General features: G+C 40.0%; 1 protein-coding gene across 5 annotated transcripts in view; it reads left to right on the top strand.

Annotated features, from left to right (window-relative positions):
* Nucleotides 1-20,844, top strand: part of CCDC88C (coiled-coil domain containing 88C) — a 94,769-nt gene extending 73,925 nt beyond the window's left edge. For 3 of the 5 annotated variants that reach the window (XM_064423566.1, XM_064423568.1, XM_064423570.1), the window contains 12 exons: nucleotides 524-801; nucleotides 5,474-5,617; nucleotides 6,928-7,114; nucleotides 7,353-7,498; nucleotides 8,683-8,772; nucleotides 9,548-9,792; nucleotides 13,653-13,835; nucleotides 14,198-14,266; nucleotides 15,040-15,108; nucleotides 15,890-16,191; nucleotides 17,159-17,374; nucleotides 18,566-20,844. In XM_064423566.1, coding sequence (XP_064279636.1) covers nucleotides 524-801; nucleotides 5,474-5,617; nucleotides 6,928-7,114; nucleotides 7,353-7,498; nucleotides 8,683-8,772; nucleotides 9,548-9,792; nucleotides 13,653-13,835; nucleotides 14,198-14,266; nucleotides 15,040-15,108; nucleotides 15,890-16,191; nucleotides 17,159-17,374; nucleotides 18,566-19,579 — 2,943 coding nt within the window. In that variant the 3' untranslated portion in view covers nucleotides 19,580-20,844. The remainder of the gene's footprint in view (nucleotides 1-523; nucleotides 802-5,473; nucleotides 5,618-6,927; nucleotides 7,115-7,352; nucleotides 7,499-8,682; nucleotides 8,773-9,547; nucleotides 9,793-13,652; nucleotides 13,836-14,197; nucleotides 14,267-15,039; nucleotides 15,109-15,889; nucleotides 16,192-17,158; nucleotides 17,375-18,565) is intronic. The other 2 variants (XM_064423569.1, XM_064423571.1) reach the window with 1 other exon arrangement.
* The last annotated feature ends 448 nt before the right edge of the window (nucleotides 20,845-21,292 follow it).

Below are 21,292 nucleotides of genomic sequence, written 5' to 3' on the forward strand. Positions count from 1 at the left end.
TTGTTTCCCATCTGTAGTTGACTTATATAAAATCAGTGCACCATCTCTCTACTGAAACCAGACTTGTTAGGAGTACTGCTCACACTGCTCACAGTGTTAGGAGTGTTGTCCACATACACAGTGGTGCAGTTAATGTTTCTGAGATTGGGTGAACTTGAGTTTCATTACTTGTACACAAATGCAGTGTAACTTTTGACTTATGATTTTCAGAGATGCAGTTGAGTTGTGAGTATTCCAGATCATCTTGGTCTTTGGGCTCAAGAGCTTCTGGTAAAACAGTGTACTTTCAGTTTAGAGGTTATTGTGATAATTTTCATACTACTGACAGCATAGCTTTGTGTGGTGCATACTGCCAACAGCAATACCAAAATGATGCCAAATTGTACATAGATGTCTTGAGTCGACAAGGCAGTGTAGGCACTCTTGACTAACTCTATATGGGTGTAAGCTGCTACAAAATGTTTGTTGTATGTACCAGTAGATGTAAATAAGTAATACTTACTTTTTCCTTGCAAAACTTTAGGTAGAAAATTCAACTCTCAGCTCCCAGAGTGCTTCACTGACAGCCCAGAATGCTTTATTGCAAAATCAGCAGACAGCCAAGGAGAACGAGAATGAAAATCTACTGAAACAGAAGGAGCAGCTGAAAGCTGAGTATGAGTCATTGCTTCAGGACCATGAACACCTTGCCTCACTGCATGAACGGCAGTCTGCCGAGTATGAAAAGCTGATAAATCAGCACAGCTGCCTGAAAACATTACACAAAACCCTGGATCTGGAGCACAAAGGTCTGCGTGAGAGGTACGCTCACTCCTCAGGGGTATAGTGTAGTGAGAATGTGCCTATGTTAAAATTTTAGCCTTAAATGTTGTCTCCCATTACAAACAGAAACTAAGTTGTTGCCCTGACAAAGTGCCTAGTCATTCCTATTGTCATTGGGACATTAGATGAAAATATTTGCAAAGCTCTAGATTTTAGATCTCTAAAAGTGGCAGAACAGAGGTGACTCTGATGATATTCAGCAAACATAGCCTTGGATCTGGGATGCTTTGTCAGAAGTAACTTAAATGCTTCTACTACATTTAAGGATTTGTGATATAATAACATATAGCCTTAAAAACATTCTCCAGTTCTACTGTGTGGAGTCTCTCTTCTAACCATAAAATCTGCAGGTTGCCTATGTGTGAGTAGTGTGTGTCTTGAGAAATTTCAATAATTGAACCTCATGGCATCCGTGTCATGTCAAAGGAAGCTCTCTGAAGGAAGCTATATTGACCTAACTATGAGATAGTGATGGATTATTAATTTTCTTGTGGTTCTCATAATCTAAAGCCTTTGCTTCAGGCCCTTCAGTTGAATTAGGAAATCAGTAAACTTAATTGTTTAGTCTCTAGTCACTGTCATTTTCTAACAGTTGTGCATGGATTGAACAATATACATAATGTATTACTACAAAAATGCTGCTCTGCCTACCTCTCAAAGGTGTCGTATATTTTTTCAGTGATCTTCCTCAAAACACTTTTATTTAGATTTAATTTCTGTGCAAGATCATGAGTTGGGTTCAGAACAGCTTAGTGGTGATCCTTGATGGTGGACTGAAAACTGGTGCTAAACTTTTCTTCCTGAAAGACTAAGGAGCTGGCAAATAGAATGTGTGGTAGATTTTTATAAAGTACAGAAGTAAACTATTGTGATTAAAATATCCACTGGGGCTGTGTGACAGGACAGCTGCTTGGCTGTCAACTAAATGAGCTGTAAGTGATTACACAGACACTGCTCCTGCTTACCAAGTCTTTCTCAGACTGATTAATGGTTCTCATTGATTCAGGCTTTGCTTGAGATTACTACACTGCAGTGTGTTAAGGCAATTTGCTGTGTTCTTTCTTTGCTTGATGATGACCAAGCACTAAGGAGCTCTAGCCTAAGGAAAAAATGTTTTTCAAAGAATGGGTTATCTATAGAGGTAGGTGCTTGGGTCACCACTGTAATCATTAACAGTTTGGATTCTCTTTCTGAGATGTGACTCCTAGTTGCAGGGGAGCAGATGGTGGCCTTCTCTATATTCAAAACAAGTTGAGTTTGGCAGTACTAAGTGTGCAGTATCCTCCTCAGCCGATCAGTCTTAAAATATACTTATCAAGGTGATTTGTCCAAGGACTCCATTTGGCTGTCAGGAAAAAAGCCACAAGCTACTTTTTAAATGCATGTTTTGTTCTCCCTCTGTCATGTGCTGATGAGGGAGCAGAAGGGAGAAAACTTTTCTTTTGCTACTCTTTCTTACACCTTTTCTTTTTATCTAAGATATTTGACTGCTAAGAAGGAATATTTCACTTTCAAGTTCAGCTAGAATGCACCACCTTCTAAATTTTCCCCTCAGCAGCTCAGTACAACCAAGAAGTTTTCTTGTGTGGTGTTGAGGAGATGGGTTTTGCATGTCACAACTCCAAGGTGATTGGTTTTCCTCAGCTGGTGACAGCACTGTAATCAGGGTTCTGTTGCTTAAGACAGGATTACACCTCCACACAAACCTGTGACTGCAGCTTGTCTAGGAAGATCCACAGCAACTTGAGTTAGCTTGTGCATGTCCAACAACATGAACAGCCAAGGTCCCAAATGTTTGTGTAACTCACTCTGCTGCATTCTAACCACTGAATATTTTCTGCACCTGAGCAAACTTCTTCAAACCTCTTTTGGTTCTGTCTGCACATATTAACACTGCAGTGGGGATTTAATAATGGGTTGTTTGTAGCTGCAGTGAAATGGCCTGTCATAGCCCAGCAAACCACAGATCTGTGGGTTTGGCTTAAGCAAGAAGAGGAGAGTTAGTATGTTAGGGTCATTTTACCATTAATAGCAGTTTTTTGACTTTGAGGTGTCTGTCTGACAGTCTCAGTGAACACAGAAAGGTTTGGCTTCTTCTGCATTTTTGAAATTGCTTTACATATTGCATGTTACTAAGGGAAGGTAATAATTTTGTAGCTACAGATGATTAACAGATCCCTGAGCATTTCTTTGTGGCTTAGTCTGGAGAAGTCTAATCCTGCAGAGAACTGGGAACAGAATCTCTGCTTTGTAGGGTTACATATTGCAGGGAGTTGTATTATCATGTACCAGTGCTTTTCTGTAAGAAAAAGAACTACCAGGCAAAGGATATTTTCTTTTCCTTTTGTCACACTTTTCATCATTTTCAAAGTTATCTCAGTCACAAATAGCTATTTCTCCCCATAGTATTTCTCCCCCAAAAAGCAGCAGAAAGAATAAAAGCCAAAAGGAGTAAAGAGGACTACATTTCCTCAGTCCTAGGAATGGATTGTGTCAGAACCAAAATGAATTCTGTATGCATGTATAAGAAAATCTTTTTGAAACTCCTCTAAGAGCCTGATGCTTTAACAAATGAAATAAACATGAGTGTTGAATAGTCTACAGGAAGGATAACCTGGTCCCTGGTGGTAGAGCTTGTCAGGTTGTACAGATTGTGCTCAAATTGTAGACTCCAGGCTGAATCTACTACAGGAAGATTTTGCCTGAGGATTTCATTAGGACTCTGGACACAAACAGTCATTTCCATTTTTGCAGACAGTCTCTCTCCTCTTTCTCACCTTCCACCTCACAACTAGGGGAGCAGCTGTGGTCTACCTCGGGCTCAATGTGGCAGCCTGTGGTGCTGGGCATGGCTGGTAACGCTGGACCAGTATTCTGCTTCTCTCTGAGGAGCCCTTTTTAAAACATAGAGGGCTTGGATAAAAATGAACAGAGTAGCCCTATCATACAGAGACAGCAAAAGAATTTACAGTGCAATTTCTGCAGAGACAGCCATGGTAATCTCTGCCAAAGGACTGGCTGGAGCTTGTCTTCTCAGACTCTGCATTGGCACACAGTCTGTCTAAAATGCTTCTTGGAGCTGGATGTGAAACCTTCCTCTGCTTTCAGGTTCTTCCATTTGTTGTATGGACATTGAATTTGAAATGTCCCAGAGCTGAATGGAGCGAGAAAGCAAATAAATAAGGTTAATTAAACTCTACTGCTGTTACTGGGAATGAGTAGCATAAAGCAGCTTTTGTCTGGGAGACAGGTACTTTCCTGTGTGGCCCTTCAATGGACTGGAATTTGGGACAGGCTGTAATTTGACCCTGGGATGAATGGAATGGTAGCCTGAAAGAAAAACAAGTTGGCAGGAGTCAGTGTATTTGGTGCTGTCTGCTGGTTTTGGTTTTGTTTTGAAGTTTTCATGTCTGCAGAGTAACTGTGCCCTGCATTCAACTCTGCTGGCATGAGAGTCACAGAAAGATGCTTGTTCTCTTTAGCTTTTAAGCAATGCTGCATCTTTGGCCTAGAGTCTGTTTTAAATGTGCTTGGAAGAGTATTTCTCCATTTTTGACACAGATATACCTGATATTTGGGGCAATACCCTTTTATTACAGTGACCAAAAACTGTGCTGATGACTTTTGACATTGCACCAATGGCCCCAGTGGCCTCTGCTGGTGTGTATGGGCACAGATTCTGACAGAAGCCACCAGAAGGAAAAAAGATCTGGGAACAGCTTGCTGCCTTGTGAAGTGACTTCAGTCCACCCCGTTCTTCTCGGTTTTCTGGATGCGGGTGGTGTAGCACCTCAGGGAGGCTGAGCCTGCCTAATCCATGCCTGTGCCAAATATCAGGGAAGCTGATCCACACCTCGGTTACTTTAGCATTCCAGAGATCAAAATTAAAGAGAGGGCTGATGCCATCAGCCCTCCCTCTCTCCCCATCTCCCTGCCCTGAATGGTTCATGCACAAGCTACATAAACCAAATAATAGTGGAAGCCTGGATGTGAACACTGGTTTTGCTCTTGGTTTTTTCACTAATGAGCAGATAGAGCAACCCAAGCAGGTGAGTCAGCCTCTGCTTACAGTTGTTTTGCTGTCAACTCACTGATCCCTCATCATCTGTCTGGAATATGCAGATTAGTAGATATGCAGGATGCCATTACCTATGCATATAACCTAATATGGATTAGGAGGCTATCTAACAAACTCCTGCTCATTGCTCTGTTTTCCTGTTGCTTTTTGGGAGCTACTTTCTACTCAGGTTTTTGACTCTTGCCACTGTCAGTTCTTTGTTACTGGGATTCTGGTTTAGTGGTGTGGTTTCCACTCTGCAGAATCTCATGCTTTTACTAAATGACCAGAATCTGAAATTGAAGTAAGATTATGGCAATTGTGTTCCAGTTTCCTTAAAAAATGCTTTTCTTTTTCTTCTTTTTCCTAAAGTCTTCTCTGCTGAATTGTATACTAAGTTTAATTTTCATGCATAGTGTTGAATTGTTCAGCTTTGGTAGAAGTTTAACCACATAAATGTGGATGAAATAAATAAAGCTGGAGAAAAAAAAAGATGCTTTCTAATCATTGTGGTATTACCTATTAAAAATATTAACCCGGAGGAAGAAAAATGTTTGAATGAAAGCTGAGGGCATGCTATTCCTCCTTTTGCAGATACAACAGTTTAACAAAACACAAGGCAGAATTGGAAGAGTTGGAATTGGTTTTAAAAACTGAGAGAGAGGTTTTGCAACAAGAGAGAAGATCAAATGCAATAACCACTGGGGAAAATCAGAAGCTGAGGGAGGAACTGGACAGGTATGGTTCCTTTGCTAAATTGCTATATATATATATATAAATTAAAAGTCAATTATGCAAAACACGGATGTGTTGCTTTAGCTCTGAAGTACCTTCATATAATGTGCCTGTTCTTTTTTCTCTATTTTGATATTGTTTATTTGGTAACTTTTACTTGTTGAAGATCGTCAGCTTCATGAATACTGGTACTGTTATTTGGTGCTTCAGACCTGGGACCTTTGCTCATACAAAATAAGCTTCCACATGTGGTTGGTTCAGTTCAAAAGCATTTTCTGCAATGAATTGTTTCCAAGCACTTGCCTTTAGGCAGAACTACAAATGCCTAAGCCCCCAAATTATACTGGGTTTTTTCCCCTTGAGGAGCACTGGCTTGTGGTTTTTACACCATTGTTTATTTTCTGCTGCCCAGAGAAAACTGCCATTCCTGTTATTAAAAGCAGTCTTAGAGACTCTTGATCAGTGGGTAGATGTTAACTTATGGCAGAGCCCTTCTGAGAGCCACACCCAAAAACCTCCCTGTAGGCTCGTTCATACTACAAAGGTGTTCTGAGAATCTTTTTGGTACAAATAAGGGGCCAAAACCACATCAAGTTGAGGCAATGTCAAGTTGAACCATATTTAAAAATCACATTTTAAGTTGAGCTACAATTGTACAAGTGTACTTTAGAACAGAGCTCTTGAGAGATTTTTTCAAGTTTGCTGTTCCTAATTAATTTTCTTAGGGACAAAGATGTTGCATAATATTGATTGCAGGGCTGGCAGAGGGCCAGGCCTATCTGTCAACAGATACAGAACTTAATCTGTTCATTTAGTTATTTAATGTTATACCTTCATGATTTGTAGACATTTTTAGATTTACGTAAAAGTGTAAAAGAATGCCACAGTATCTTCTTACAGCACCACAGTGTTTCTCACTTCAGGACACTTTAATGTTCATATTTCATGCATTAAGATAAAAAAATAACATGTGAGTTTTCTTTATTCATGCCAAATAGAGCTGTCTTTATATCCCAGTGCTCTTAAATACATTGTGCCTCAGAAATTTGTGCTATGTTTCTTACATATTGAAGAAATAGCAGTTTTACTTCTCATGTATTTTCCTTTCAGTTCTTTTGTAAATTTGAAAATTTTTATAATGTTACCACTACTTCTAAAATTTTATGAAATGTTAGAATAAAAATGTTCTTAGGAGTTACTCTTTGGAACTATGTTTGATTTGGTGAGAGCTGCTAACTGATGGTGTGGTCTTTGAATGTGAGGTCATTCCTGTGAAGCGTCCTTCATAAGCCTGCTGTCTTCTTCATGTTTAGGGTGAATTTCTTGCACAACCAACTGAAGGCAGAGTATGAAGGGCTCCATTCACACACTAAAGAGCTGAAAACTTCCCTGAACAACTCTCAGCTGGAGTTGAATCGTTGGCAGGCTCGCTATGATGAGCTGAAAGAGCAGCACCAATCCATGGATATCTCTCTGACCAAGCTGGATAACCACTGTGAGGTGAGTAGCTGTAAATGTACAGCTGCTGCTGCTTTTGGGTTAGAGAGCTCCCATACCTGGTGTGAAGCTTTGGACATGCTGTATATAGAAGGTTAAACTATGAAACAGAACGCCCATATACTTTGAAGTGTGTAGGTTTTTATCTTAGGTTGCCATGCTATTGTGTTATCTTGATTATGGTGCACTCACTCCAGGGAATCCAGATGAAGAGGAAAGATTAATTTGTCTTGTTTAATAGCTCCTGTCCCGTCTAAAGGGAAATCTGGAAGAAGAAAACCATCATCTCCTGAGTCAGATTCAGATGCTGAGCCAACAGAATCAGATGTTACTGGAGCAGAACATGGAGAGCAAGGAGCAGTATCATGAAGAACAGAAACAGTACATGTAAGGAAAAAGACATTGGAATTGTGAAACCTTAAGTAATCCAGACAAATATAGAATACAAATCATCTATCAGGACTAGAAGAGCAGTCAGTGGAATGATAGATCTTCTTGATATCTGCTGGAAAAGGGGATGTTTGGTAGGAGATAAGTGTAATGGGAGAAAGCACAAAATGTTTCCACATTGCCTTACTGCAAAGGGTTGTTCACAAAACACTTGGGCAAACACAGCTCTTTTCAAATAATACAGATGAACCTATGTGGAAAATGCAGTGAGAAAAGATGGAATGCTAAACCCAGTGGTACTTCTCAAAGAAGAGGAGACTGGGAAAGAGTTTTAAGATTTTGGAAAATAGCCAAGGTGCAACAAAAATACAGTCTTATGAGAGTCATTTTGTATTTAGGTTCCTGAAGGATAGCAAATATTCATACTCCTCTTGCTTTTTTCATTTGCATTTCAAGAAATACCTGCATTGATGTTGTTTTTAAGGATACAGATATCAACATATGTTGCTGTGTCCTTCAAGCCCAGGTTGACATGTTGAAGTGAGATACCCTGTTTAAAGATACTGTGTGTTTACAAAGAATCCTGTTTTCACTGCAGTGAATTTCTCTTATAGGTATGAAAGAAGGAAGAAAAATGTTCTTAATTCCAAGAATTTTAGTTTAAGCACATCAGGATGATGTGGGAGTTACTCAGTTGAGTTTTATAGCAGTACTGGCTTATGTGGTTGAAGTGTTTGCTGAAATAGGTTGAATACAGTTCAGATGTTCTCTGATCTGTTTATCCTGGTGTCTGACTGTTCTGTGATGGAGGTGCATTTCCCTTACTACTTGAATGAAAATAGGATTTGCCAACTTCCCTGTGTAGGTTAACAAAATGATGAATAAAAACCACAGTTAGCCTTAACACCCAGCAAACAATCTGCCTGAGATATTAGTTAGTAATCTTGCACCACCATCTACTGTTCTTTCACCTTTCATGCTTTATTGCTCAAAAATCACCCATCAGCATGGTTGGTAAGCTTTTGCATTTGCCCTCTCCTAACAGACTGTGAAACCTGAAGGTTCAGGATATCAGAAAGATATTTCAGTCTCTTTCTTCTCTTGGTGTCTTTTGGTCTTCAGTTTTTTGATTATGCTTGATTTCATACAGATGACTCAGAATATGCTTTCCACCCTCACAGTGATAAATTGAATGCCTTAAGAAGACATAAGGAAAAACTTGAAGAGAAAATAATGGACCAGTACAAGTTCTATGATCCTGCTCCAAAAAAGTAAGTTCCACATGAATTTAGTTCTGCTGTACAGATCAGTGAGGACAAGAAAGGGCTTTCCATAGCTGGGGATAACAGAAACTTCATCTGAAGTAAGGGTGGTGTTGTCTCCACTTGTCTCTTCCCTCTCATTCTGTAAGATATTCCTGAAGCAGCAGGTTGTGTTAATGTAGAGTATAGGGCCTCTTGTGGGGCCCTCTGTATTAATACAAGAATCTGAAACTCCCAGAAAAATTGGGAAAGAACCACTTTGCTCCCAGTATGGTGACTAAGCAGCACTAGGAGCTTTCAGAGCTGCTCTTTCAAAGCAAGAAAGCAACCAGTCTGTTGGAGAGAAGGGACTTAAAATTATACTAAAAACAACAAAAAAGGGTCAAATGAATTCCACTATACATAGTTCTGACTGATAATCTTAGCAAAGAGGCTTCCAAGTAGCTTTCATTTTACCTCCTCAGTCTGTTCCTGTAGTGGAGTTTGTCACACTGTAAGAATGTCTTATGTGGTCCATATGTGTAGTTTAGATTTCTAGCAGAGGGAACAGTTGTCTTTCTCACATTTCTCATGCTGAAGAAATATTTCTGCAAAAGTAATTTTGACTTCAGTAGAGAAATGGATCTCAAGTGCTGTGAAATTCATGGTGCATTTTTTGAATCAATTCATGACAGTAAACAAAAAATGTAGGTTGGCTTGATGGCTTTAGCACAACTGTAAACTTCCTTGGGGAGTATTTCTTGTAGCATTTTCTGAATTCCATTCACAAAACCTGCTTTATCAGGAAAAACCCCTGGATTGGAGCCAGAGCCTTAGTCAAATTTATCAAGCCAAAGAAGGAGACCCCAAGGGAACGGTTGAAAGCAGCAGCAGCAGAAAGCTCCACATGGCATTCTGAATCCCCAGAGATGGTAAACTCTCCATCTGCCTCCCAAAAATTGAAACATCAACACGAGGCTCAGGATAATACCTCTCAAGGGTCAAACCCTGTGGAAGAGAGAGAGAGCCCTGGGTGTTCTTCAAACAAAGGTAAGGAATGGCCAGCCTAAATTGATTAGCTGAAATTAAAAAAAAATATATATATATATTGGATATGTTAATGCCTAATCACATATTTTATGTCCTTTTTTTTGTTTGTTTTAGAGTTTTTTGGTGTTTTTTTTGTTTGGTTGGTTTTGGGTTTGTTTGGGTTTTTTTTTTTTAGTACAGTAGAAACCCTAAACTAGAAATTTGAGTAAACTCTAGAAGATAATAGCTTTGGTTTTGTTTTAGTGTGCTTTCTTCCTTTTATCTACTACTTCTCCCTTCAGCCTCTGTTTGCCCAGATGTATTGCATAATCCATTGTTACTGAATAAGTTGGTTCTAATACTTCATTTACTGGGGTTTTGCAGCAAAGCAGCATTTAAAGCTGGATTATGGAATAGTGTGTGGTTCAGGCTCTTTGAGAGGGGTATGAGCTGGCTGACAGCCACTGCCAGCAGATGGTGCACATGCAGAGCAAATAACCCATTTACTGTAAACCAATTTATCATAACTGGTGATTGTGGAGACAATACCATGTTTTGATTTAGAATTAAACTAAGAATTTTTTCATTTAAAATGATAACTTTTTTTTTAATACTAAGGAGTATGTAAGGAAGAGGGAATGATTTTCTTTTAAGTTAGTTTCTGCAGTAATGGTTTAAAAGAAAGTTTCTCAAAATAAATACTCTTCATCCTTATTAAAAGTAATACATATGTCCCAAGCTCTGTTTATTCTGTTGATATAATTTGACAGCTTCTATATGTAGATAGCTATACTCCAGGAATACTTTCCAAGAAGCAATTTTGAAATTGTTATGTGAATAATAATTGCTGTCTTCCAGCTGTGGGGGGTAGGAAACAGAAGGGGAGTAGCTGAGAACTCTTCTAAAAACCTACTGCGAGTACCTTTCTGTCTAAAGGTTTTGTTTTGATTGGGTAAAACCCTTTCTCTATTCTAATTATTAGAGGTCATTTCTTCACTTAAAGTAAAAAGAGATGTTTTATGGAATAAGATCATCCATATGATTCCAGGTGTTCAACATACATCCTAAGTTCAGCATGAGAAGTTGGGCTTGGGTTGCCACAGAACAACAGAAGGTTGTTTGTAGAGTGCCAGAGACAACAGAAGGTCTCTGGGGCTTCATTCATTTTGATGTTACATGAAGCACACTTAAGTGGAGATGAGGCTCACCAGAACTAAAGCCTAGGAGACATCAGGAAATTTGAGTGTAAAGACATTTTGAATGATCTAATAGTAATTTCTTAGTGGACTTGCTTAAATATTGTGTGTGTGTGTTAATCTATGCCTTAATCTGAGTCAGATTAGGTATGTTTAGCTATGCATTCATCAGTCCTCCATTATAGGTGTTGGTCATTGTTTTAGCCTTTTCTGGTTTTACTGCTTGTGTAGTCTTTAATGTGTGTTAAGACATTTTAAGTTTTATTTATAAGGCTTTTTTTTTTTACTTTTTTTTTCTTCTTCTTTTTGGGATACCTGTGTGATAACAATTTAGCTGCACAGCGCAAAAAGATTGCCTTTTTGAGAAGCAAAAGCAAGGATAAAGACAAGTCTCCTAAGTCTCCATCGAATCATCAGTCTTTCTCTAATCGGCTCCGGTTCTGGTCTTCTTCCGACATCCCATCCTCTCCTAATGAAATTCTTTCTTTCCCGGAACTGGGAGTTTTCTAACACCTTCTCTGTAGTATTTATCTTCATTTATTTCTGACAAATATTAAAAAAAAAAAAAATTAAAAAAAATCTCACATGCCATGAAAGAACACGCACATTGATAGAGACACTCAGCACGTCTATACAATACTCTAAATACAAGCAAAGATTAGTGAACATGGACTTAATTTTTCCTGTAGAAGATGAATCACTCTTGCACACTGGATCATTTCTTCAATGCAGCACACTTTAGGGGACCTCATGGCATACAGTTTGCGTATGTATATTGGCTGTGGTGCATGTTGTCAGTAAGTGAAGTTGCTATTCGCTTCAATATTTTCCTGCAGTCATGTACTTGCATTGTGTCCAGTTAAAATGCTGAACTGATTTGCTGTTGCTGTGCTTTCTACAGTGTGGTAGTCCGACCAAAATAAAAATACAGTCTCAAGCTCCAGGGGTTTTTTCAGTAGTCTGTGCTACTAAATGATTTCAAAAAGGAAGGTTTTTATGACACCTTTTTCTGCTTTTAAGTAGTCTAGCTTTGAATATAGAATGGAAGCTACGGGAAAAATTATTCTCAGTCAGGTGTCTTGATGCTCACATTCAGACCTGATATTTAGCAAGGTTTTGTACTTCTAATTAAGGAAATTCATCTTGAATTGAGCTGACATTTCAGTTTCTTCTGCTTCAGTTTCAACAGATTTTTTTGGAAGAAGAATGTAGATTTGCTCTCTTAAGGGTGTGAATAACCTCTGTTAATCCATTGCCCAGGATTCTTGTTGCCTAATATTCATGGCCTGGTGGCTTCTGCAGTGAATGTGCAGGTCCAGTCCCCACCCTGTTGGAGAATTGGATGCAGCATGAGCAGTGTGCTACCGTGGTCTCAGCAGAGAGGCCAGAAGGTCTTGTTTCCCTTCTCACTCTGAGAACTGTCTCCAGTGGCACAACCAGGGACTCTGACAGAACAGCCTGGTGTTTGTTGCCCATATGGGTATTTGTGGAGAATGTTAGTTTCCAGGGAAATTAATATTTTTGGCGTCCATGGAAGGTGTTAAGTGTAGCTACGAAGTCAATTAGAAATACAGATTTGTGTGTGGAGCTTTAGCCAGTAGTTGCCCCTGCAGGCATGGCATGTGTTTCAATTCTGAGAGAAAGTGCTGGCCCAGTCTGTGGAGCCCATGCAGACCTAAGGAGAAAATACTGTTCTTGAATGAAGTCAGCTTCTAGGGGCCACCTAAGATGACAGCACATTGGTCCATTTCTCTAATACAACTTCACAGCTGCTCTGTGCTTTGAACTGTCTGTCCTTTGTCTCTGCAAGTTGTTTATTTTGACTGATGCACTCTGCTGCATTTTCAACATTTAGTTTCTCTTACTTAATCAAGTATTCCATAGAATATATAAAATCTAGAATCTTGCATCTCATTAGGTGTGTTTTCTGCAATAAATTGTTTAAATTTTGTTCTATGTGTGCCTTAAAGCATTACATTGACATTAGAAGAAATTAATTAACTTGCTTCATCAGTAGAAAAGAATTTTTCAGATTCTTAATCTAAATAATATTTTAGCAGGCTTTTTTTGTTGTTCTATTGCTAAGATCCCAGGAACTCCACTTAAAAATCATTGCATTGTAACAGCAGAGTTTCAACCTTGTAAAGACTGAGCTCTTATCCACAGCAAAGATACAAACCTGAAAGCAGTTAGCTTTGTGATAACTGTTACTGTATACCATGATAGATAATTTTCAAATCAGCATTATTTTTCTTTGAGTAAGAGCATGACTACTGTCACTCTTTCCCTATTCTATTTTATTAGTGAAGTAAGTTCTTATAAATTGCACCTACGAGGAATAATGTTATGGGAATTTCACACCTCACTTATCTTTTCTGGATTCACGTCTTTGCTCCTTTTCTTCCTCCTTTCACAGTAATTGTTGCATGTATAATATCAGCCCTCCCACTGGCACTAAGCAGCCCTTGTCACTCCCACACTTTACAGAGAGCACACATGATTGACAAGCTGGTGGCAGAAATTTCCTATCCACTATTGCACTGTTTATGGAAAAGCTTGCCAAACTAGCGCCTCTGTTGTGCAGTTTCTTTGTGCCTGTTTGTCATGTTTGTATGGGCAGATAAATACAAATCCCCTAATGCTGTTTTTCATTGAGTCTTATTCATTTACCTCTCTCTCCACCAGTGCTAATGGACCTAAAGCAAAAAAGGAATTCCCATCACGGAGGCAGCAATGATAATGCTGAAATCTCAGCAGACTCTGCAACGAAACCCAGCTGTGTGGAAATGGGTCCCAGGACTTACTCAACCTCAGCCATTCCCATGCACACTTCCACCCCCATCTCCCGGCTCCAGAGCAGGCCAAAAGGTGTGTGTGCCTTTGATACAGCAGCTGGTAGTGCTGGGCAGGCTGCTTCATAGTTCCTGCAAGGCTGCTAGTGGCATTCAAGTACAAAACCAGAGCAGTAATATTTTCACTCGTGCTTCATCTGCTGCATGGTTTAATTGATGAGGTGTGGGGTTTATTCACTCTTGTAATGTCATCAACTTGGCAGGGCATATTTGAGTGTCAGTTTTTCAGTGGTTCCCTGCCCAGTGTTTAGAAAATGGGTCTATAAAAACCTCTTGATCACTTCAGTCTTCCACACTGCTAGAATGTGTTGTAGACAGACCTGAAGGATGAACCTTTCTGTGTTCAATTGGCCTTTTAAGTTTTATGTTCTCTTCCAGGCTATAATTCAGAAGATAATCTGTGTGAACAGTCCCCGGAGGTGGAGTTTGCAAGCGCCAGACGGCAGGGTAAGCTTGTAGCATGTGTGAGTGCTCTAAACATCTGCATTAAGACTTGTTTCATTGCATCCACATGAGCTGTCCTGGAGTGGTTTAGTTGCATTTATATTACAGAAGGAGGTGTAGTAATTCAGTGCCATTTTGGGAATGGGATTCTAACTGCTTCTGGTTTTCTATTGAGGCTTTTAAAGGATGTTTTGCCAAAATGAATTTTCAAAACAATGCTGGCATTGAGGCAAATTGCCTTCTCCCACCAACAGACCTTTAAATTCATGTCCTACAGATTAGTTGCTGATTTTTCTGGAGAATGTTTAATTCCTTCCTTAAGGGAGTGAATCAGCAGTAAGAGAAATTTGGTGTGGGGCTTGTGGATGCACAGTGGGAATGCTGTTGAAGCAGCAGCACTGCCTGCTTAGAGACTGCGGAAAACTGAATTTGCAAGCTGGCCACCAGCTCCTTCCAAAGAAAACTGAAAAAGAGACAGCAACTTATTGTTGAACTTTTTCAGTATATGCATTACTTTATAGTTACTGTAAAAACCCAGAACATCTTTCTTTGTGCAAAAAATGAGATAAACGAGATGGATCCTAAACAACTTGAAAAATGAAGATGTTTTCTACTCTGTCTAGATTTTGGCATCCTGTGTGTATTATGTTGTTAATGTTTTCTAAGTGACTTGGTTGCACAGGTCCTATTTTCAGAAGGGAGACTGTAGCCAAGTCTTTTAGAGAATCAGGGGAGCTTAAGATCTGTTTGTTCAATGCTTGATTTATGTTTTTCAGTGTCCAGGCCAAACAGTTTAGAGAGCAGTAGGAACGCTTCCAGCAGTAGCTCACCTCTCAATTTGAAAGGTAAAGCTTTTACAGCTGAGTTGTGACAAACAGGAAGTGAAATTCCTTGAAACTGTGTGTAAAATGCCATTTTCCTTCCAATTAATTTTGAAGACTTGTTTTGAAATGGTAGTGATTATGCAATCTGGACATGGCTGTCTTGGGAATCAAAACTGCTGGCAAGAAGTGCTTTTCTAAGATTGATTCTGGCAAGGGGTGGCTTTTAAGGCAGACAGTCGAGTTTTGCTTCAGTCTGACTGGCATCGTATTGTGGGAAATATCAGGCCACTCTTAGACTCTCTACAACAAGAGATCTCTGTGGTTCTTACTCTGCACACAGCTTATGTATGGAGTCAATGTGCTCTGGAGATTTGCTTTTGCAAATTATGCATCCTTGAAGGATTCAAGGAGACCTGATACTGTGGAAAAATCCACTTTCTGCTTTTCCACTGTCAGGTTCTAACTCTCAGATCACATGGCCAAGACTGAGAGATTGTTCAATGACACATAGGTTGTAAAGAGGCACCCCAATATTACCTTACTAATATAAGGCTTATTAGCTTCCAGTGCTATTTTTATTCTTTGAAGTAATTGTGTTCGTTTAAGGTGCTGTAAGATATTTAGTAGTCCTGATTTTTCAAAGCTCTGATTGCTTTGAGCTCTGTAGGAGAAAGAATGAAGATAAAAAATGCCACCCAGTCTGTGTGGAAACAGCCCTGGATTATAAGTTCCTACCTGAGTGTGAAATCTACTGAAATGATGCCAGAGCAGTGTCATTAATGGTATTTATGCTTCTCCTCAGGTTCCTTAGACCATATCCATGGTAGAACTGAGAGCCTCAGCAGTGAAGATATGGTGCCAAGCAGAGAGGCACCAGTCTTGCTCCGAGATACGTATTCCCTTCACTCTGCTGCTGCTTTCTTAAGCCTTGGCAGCAGGCATGAGTCCTCCTCCCACAGGAATGGTTTGATGTCCTGTGATGTACCTCAGAGGAGCAATCCATGCCAGTCTCACACAGGCAGGCAGCGATGTGCCTCTCCTGGCAGTGAGATGGTAACTTTGGAAGAGTTCTTGGAAGAGAGCAACAGGCTGTCTCTACCAAGCGTAAGTAAACAGAGCTGGATAGCCCATTTCACGTGTCAGAAAAACTTCAAAGCTGATTTAGGAGGATGAGGGCATAGGGAAACAGAGGGAGACAAGATGGTCCTTTTTCATATACACAAGTACTATCAAATCTTGCAAAACAAATGAGACAGTTTCAATAACTAAGGTAAAATTAGCTTTCATATAGCACTCTGCTAATTTATTTTTGTTTATCAGCTATGGCAAGTCATATAATTCACTGCAAGTACTGTGTATTGGACTGCTGGGGCTTTTTGCTAGCAGATAATTGTGGTCAAGGTTTTGTATCATCAGTTCTCAGCTCCAGGTATCTTTATTTATAAACTGATATGTTTTCTGTGTAATTTTCAGCTGCTGAATCTATAATTAGGAATGAAACCTAGAATAGTTTTCAGTTAAAGTGCAAAATATTCAGTTGTTAAAACCATCTCACAATCTGAAAAAAACAGTGCATCTAAGGCTCTTTTTCTTGCAGAAGGAAGTTTTTGATACTTCCACCATGTTTGTGTGTTTACTGATATGCCCTGTTGGTTCAGTGGCTACAAGAATATGTTACTCATTGAAGTGGTTTTTTCAGGAACTAAGTGTTTGTTTTCTACATGGCATTTGTCTTTCACTGCTCAGACATGCTGTACAATAGTGAGGCAGTGCACTATTGAACAGGTTAATATCTTAAAAACTGTTAATTGATAGTGTAAGTGAATAGAGATTTCTGTTTTATGAATGCCTTGATAAAAGTGTTGAAATCAGCAGAGCTGTGCCATTTCATGGCATCAGTAAATTCTGGTCCTTGAATTTTCACAGTAATGTTGAAATATACCTCCTCCTCCCTCATTACCCTAAGTACAATTCTTAGCTTTTAGAGCAGTTTAAAATTATTACTTTTGTGTGTCTGTAACTACCTGACCATGTCCATTTTCATTCTTTCTGTCATCCTGTTCCTTTTCAGCATCGGCGCAGTTTAAATGAGAGTGAAATGATTTCATTACACCAATTTCTGTTAGAAGCTGATTCACTGTATCCCTCTTGCTACACCCTATGTCCTTCCATTCATCAGGAACATTCGCAGTCACTCGAATCGCTCCTCAGTGTTTCATATCCCGACAGCATGAGGCACAGAACAGGCAGGGGAAATAGGAGATCTGCTTCATTCTATATCCCCAGGGTATCCATTGTTCTTATTATGAAGGCAACAGCTCCTGACTTACCACAGCTTTTGCTAGCACATTAATACCAATAGACGCATACTGTAACTCCTAGGTGTTACTTTAAAGGCTACAGATACTTGCATTAATTGCTCATGCAGTATTGGCAGCGTATGTTTGTACACGTGCGTGTCTTCGGAGGACTCGTCGTTCTGTAATGCTAATGTCCATAACAGCTGTTTAAGTGAAGTTAAAAATAACCTTAACACCATAACGCTTAGTTGAGCTTAGAAATTCTCACACTGCACTATTGCCATTGATGGTGTTTGCTTGTGGAAAAGAAGTTTTTTGACTGGAAGAAATATTTGGAACACTAGTGAAATAAGTGTATTAAGCTTTAAGCATGCTCCCTAGAGAAGAGTAAATTTCGTGAGCTTGTTCAGCATTGTTGTTTGTAATGACAGCATGTCCCTTAACTGTTCTGAGCATGTCTTCTGCTAATAGTACAACATCAGCTGATCAAACATCATCACCATTTTTGGATTGCATGGACCATCCCCATGAAATATTCATTGTATATTTTCTTTTACTGCCAGGTTAATTGTCTGACTTGAAATTTGCAAGTTCATTGTAGGCAACAATTTTTGTAATTTTTTTTTGTACATTTCATTGTATTGTACATGCAGCTCTTAACATATATAGTATATTGCATGGGAGAGGTGAAGGGAATCAGTGAAGAAGGAATTAAATTTTTTTGTAATGCTAGCACATCTCCCCAAGGTATTGACTTCTGTTACAGGGGACAGTTATCCAGATTAACTGTATTCTGGAATGTGACAGACATATTTGATATCTGCTGATGTCAATGGCTAATGTCATCAATGTGATATTGATATTAAAGTAACAGTGGCTGATGTGAAAGGAAGCAAAAGAGCTGCTGTCCAGGTTGCAACAAAAATTGTGTAGAAATTATGACAATTAACCTGGCAAGCAAGGTTGTCACAATCTAATTACAATAAGCACATTATTCCTTGAGTTGGATTTATACCCATTTTAAACATCCATCTCTTCTGTTTCCACTGTGTAAAATCTATGATTGTATTTGGTTTAAATTAAGTGGGAAGGAGGATTTTTGCAAATACAGAGTTCTGCATGATTCTTTAAACAAAATGTGTTGTCTTTAATGTGACATGCATATTTTCTCACACCAGGACACCTCCACAAACAGAGATGACTTGCTTGGCGATTATTTTAGGAAAGCAAACGAGCCTTCAGCTACTGGAAACTTGCTGCTTCAGCCATCCAGAAAGGAGGCTGCTAAGATGCCCACTAGTCTTGTTGCTCCAACTGTGAAGATGGCCGTGGCTGGTGAAGAAGGAAGACCGGCTAAGCCCGACAATTACATGAAACCAAACCTCAGACAAGTTGAACCTGATGCTCTGGCAAACCCCCAAGGGTCCCTTAAGCTTCCTCACCCAGCACAGCACCAGTCTGCCAGTGGGGTGAGGCAGATGGCACAGCCTCAGCAGCCTGGAACTGCGAGCAGGAGGAGCACCTCACTGAGCAGGGCATTCAGCTTGGCCTCTGCAGACCTGCTCAGGGCCGCTGGCCCAGAGGCCTACAGGCAGGAGAACCCTCAGAAGTCAGGAGCAGAGCTGCATGGGGGCAAGGACTCTGTCTGTCAGAGCAGCAGGGCTTCTGTGCCAACAAGCTCCCAGGCACACTTAAGAGAGAGGCCGCAGTCCGCAAAGGTGGCAGGTTCCGCGCAAGGTGTCGATTCCCGCTGTCGGCAGCTTGATGCGAGGCGCCTTTCCCTGGTCCCTCCAAAAGATGAGAGGCCACTCTCCTTCCATCAGTTCCCTGCCTCACCCACTGCATCCACCAGCAGTCTGAATGTCCAGCAGCAAGAGCGTGTGAACTCCGGGCAACACTACTCATCTGCATCCCATACTCCCTCAAAAGTCAAACCCAAGTCAGCACCTCGTACTGAGGAGGTGGCCACAGTGGCCCCTGCCAGGGCTGTTTGCAGCAGCACTGAGGCAAATACCTCCCCAGGACAAGGCCAGGGTGATGCCCTACTTACCAAGTGCCAGGGTAAGCTGTTGGAAAGCAGCTCCGGGGCTGTAGAGGAGCCTGTGAGAGGAAACAGCTCCAACAGCACTCCTGGGTCTCCGGACCCCCAGGGGGATCAGCAGACAGTGTGGTATGAGTATGGCTGTGTGTAAGCCACAGGTGTAGCTGTAATAGGTGTGGCATGGCTGATGTCCAGGTACCATTTATCTAGACACTGTCAGGTCTTAAAAGGCATCACCTGTAGATTGCTCTGAGTATTCTCTGGGTACTGTTTCCTAGTTGGACAAAGTGTGATAAAGAGAATCAAGAAGCAAAACCCCAGTCTTCTGTCTCTGTTGTGCCTAAAACAAAGTGGAAGCCTGACCTAATCTCACAGCAAACTTGGCACCTGATTGTCACAGGTTATGAGCATTCCCCAGTCCAGCAGAAGCTTAGCAGGGTCCCCTGTCATTGCTGCACTCTGCACCCTTTCTGTGTGCATTAAAGAAAAGTTTCACAGGTCCTGTGTGTGCTAAACTCAGCCCCACCACTGGTAAATAACCATACTGAAAAGGTCATATGAAAGCCAAACTTCTCCCCCAAAGACAGAAGCAAATGCTTGACTTAAGTAGCATAGAGATGAAGAGCAAAAGCGTGTGGCTTTAGCCATGGATCTGGTAAAATCTGTTTTTCTAGCCACAGACACATCTTGTAGAAGGTATTGTATAGACTTCAAGGGTCATATCTCAACCTTTCCCACTTGGGCTGTGTAAACACAGAAGCCAGCATAATTACCCCACTGCCTTCACTATAGCTGCAGCTCAGTGGATCCTTGACTCTGCAGAGTGGTGCTGCCTTTTGATACTTGTTTATCTTTTATACAAACACTGGAACTAATGCAGCCTTTCAGGGGAGGTGCCATTTCATTTGCAAAGGTGGCATCTCGTGTACAAAAGTGTCTTGTAAGTATGTATATAAGAAGCTCAAGTACTGTATAAGAATGCTGTGTAAATTGTATTATTACATTTTTGTGTGCATGACAGCCCACATCCTATTGTAGGCTTTTGTCTCTTAAGAGTCCTTGTTTGTCTCCAAGAACTTCTCTCACTGTAGAAAACAAAATAATTTTGTACACATGTGAAAGAAATATACTTTAAAAAATCTATTTATGTGCAAAGAAGTTCTTTGTATGTTTCTGTCCAGAGTGTCATCAGCTGCTTATGTATATATGATGAACCGTGTATCTTTAATTCCATGTTTGTAAAGCTGTTCTTCTTGCAATAGACTAAATCCTTTTAAAAAATAATTGTTTTGCTGGTTCTGATTTAATTTAGTAAAAGATAAAACTGATTCATTTGATGTTTTTGTTATCTAATATGTAGCAATCCCATTCTGAAAACTACAAATTTGTTTATAATAAAGATTAAAATAAAATAGATTGATGTTCTACTTTTTGTCCTTGGAAAAATAAAAAAACCCAAAAATGTGATTCACAGTCTTGGAGCTCTGTCTGCAACAGCTCTTCACAAGCCTTAGTATTGATTTTCATGTCTATGTGGTGAAGTTGTATTTGTTTTTGTAACTTAGCAGGTGTACCAGGAGTCTTTTTATTTAATTGTAACCTTCTTACTGAAGACTACGGGAGGGTTGCACATGCAAAAATAAGTGACTTGCAATTCATTCTATAATTGGGCTATCAGATTTTTATGCTTCTCCAACTACTTCAGACAGGGGCAAACATGCTGTCAATTTTGACCAAGCTTGCATCTTGTATACTCTGTTTTGTACTTAACTCTCAGGATGCCTTATTGAAGTGAGAAATTACTCATTTTTCAGCATGAAGAGAATGGCATTTCTGCCTTCTCTACTATTTTAATTACAAACTA

This window comes from Passer domesticus, chromosome 6 (assembly GCF_036417665.1).
Source record: "Passer domesticus isolate bPasDom1 chromosome 6, bPasDom1.hap1, whole genome shotgun sequence".
In the NCBI taxonomy this organism is placed as follows: domain Eukaryota; kingdom Metazoa; phylum Chordata; class Aves; order Passeriformes; family Passeridae; genus Passer; species Passer domesticus.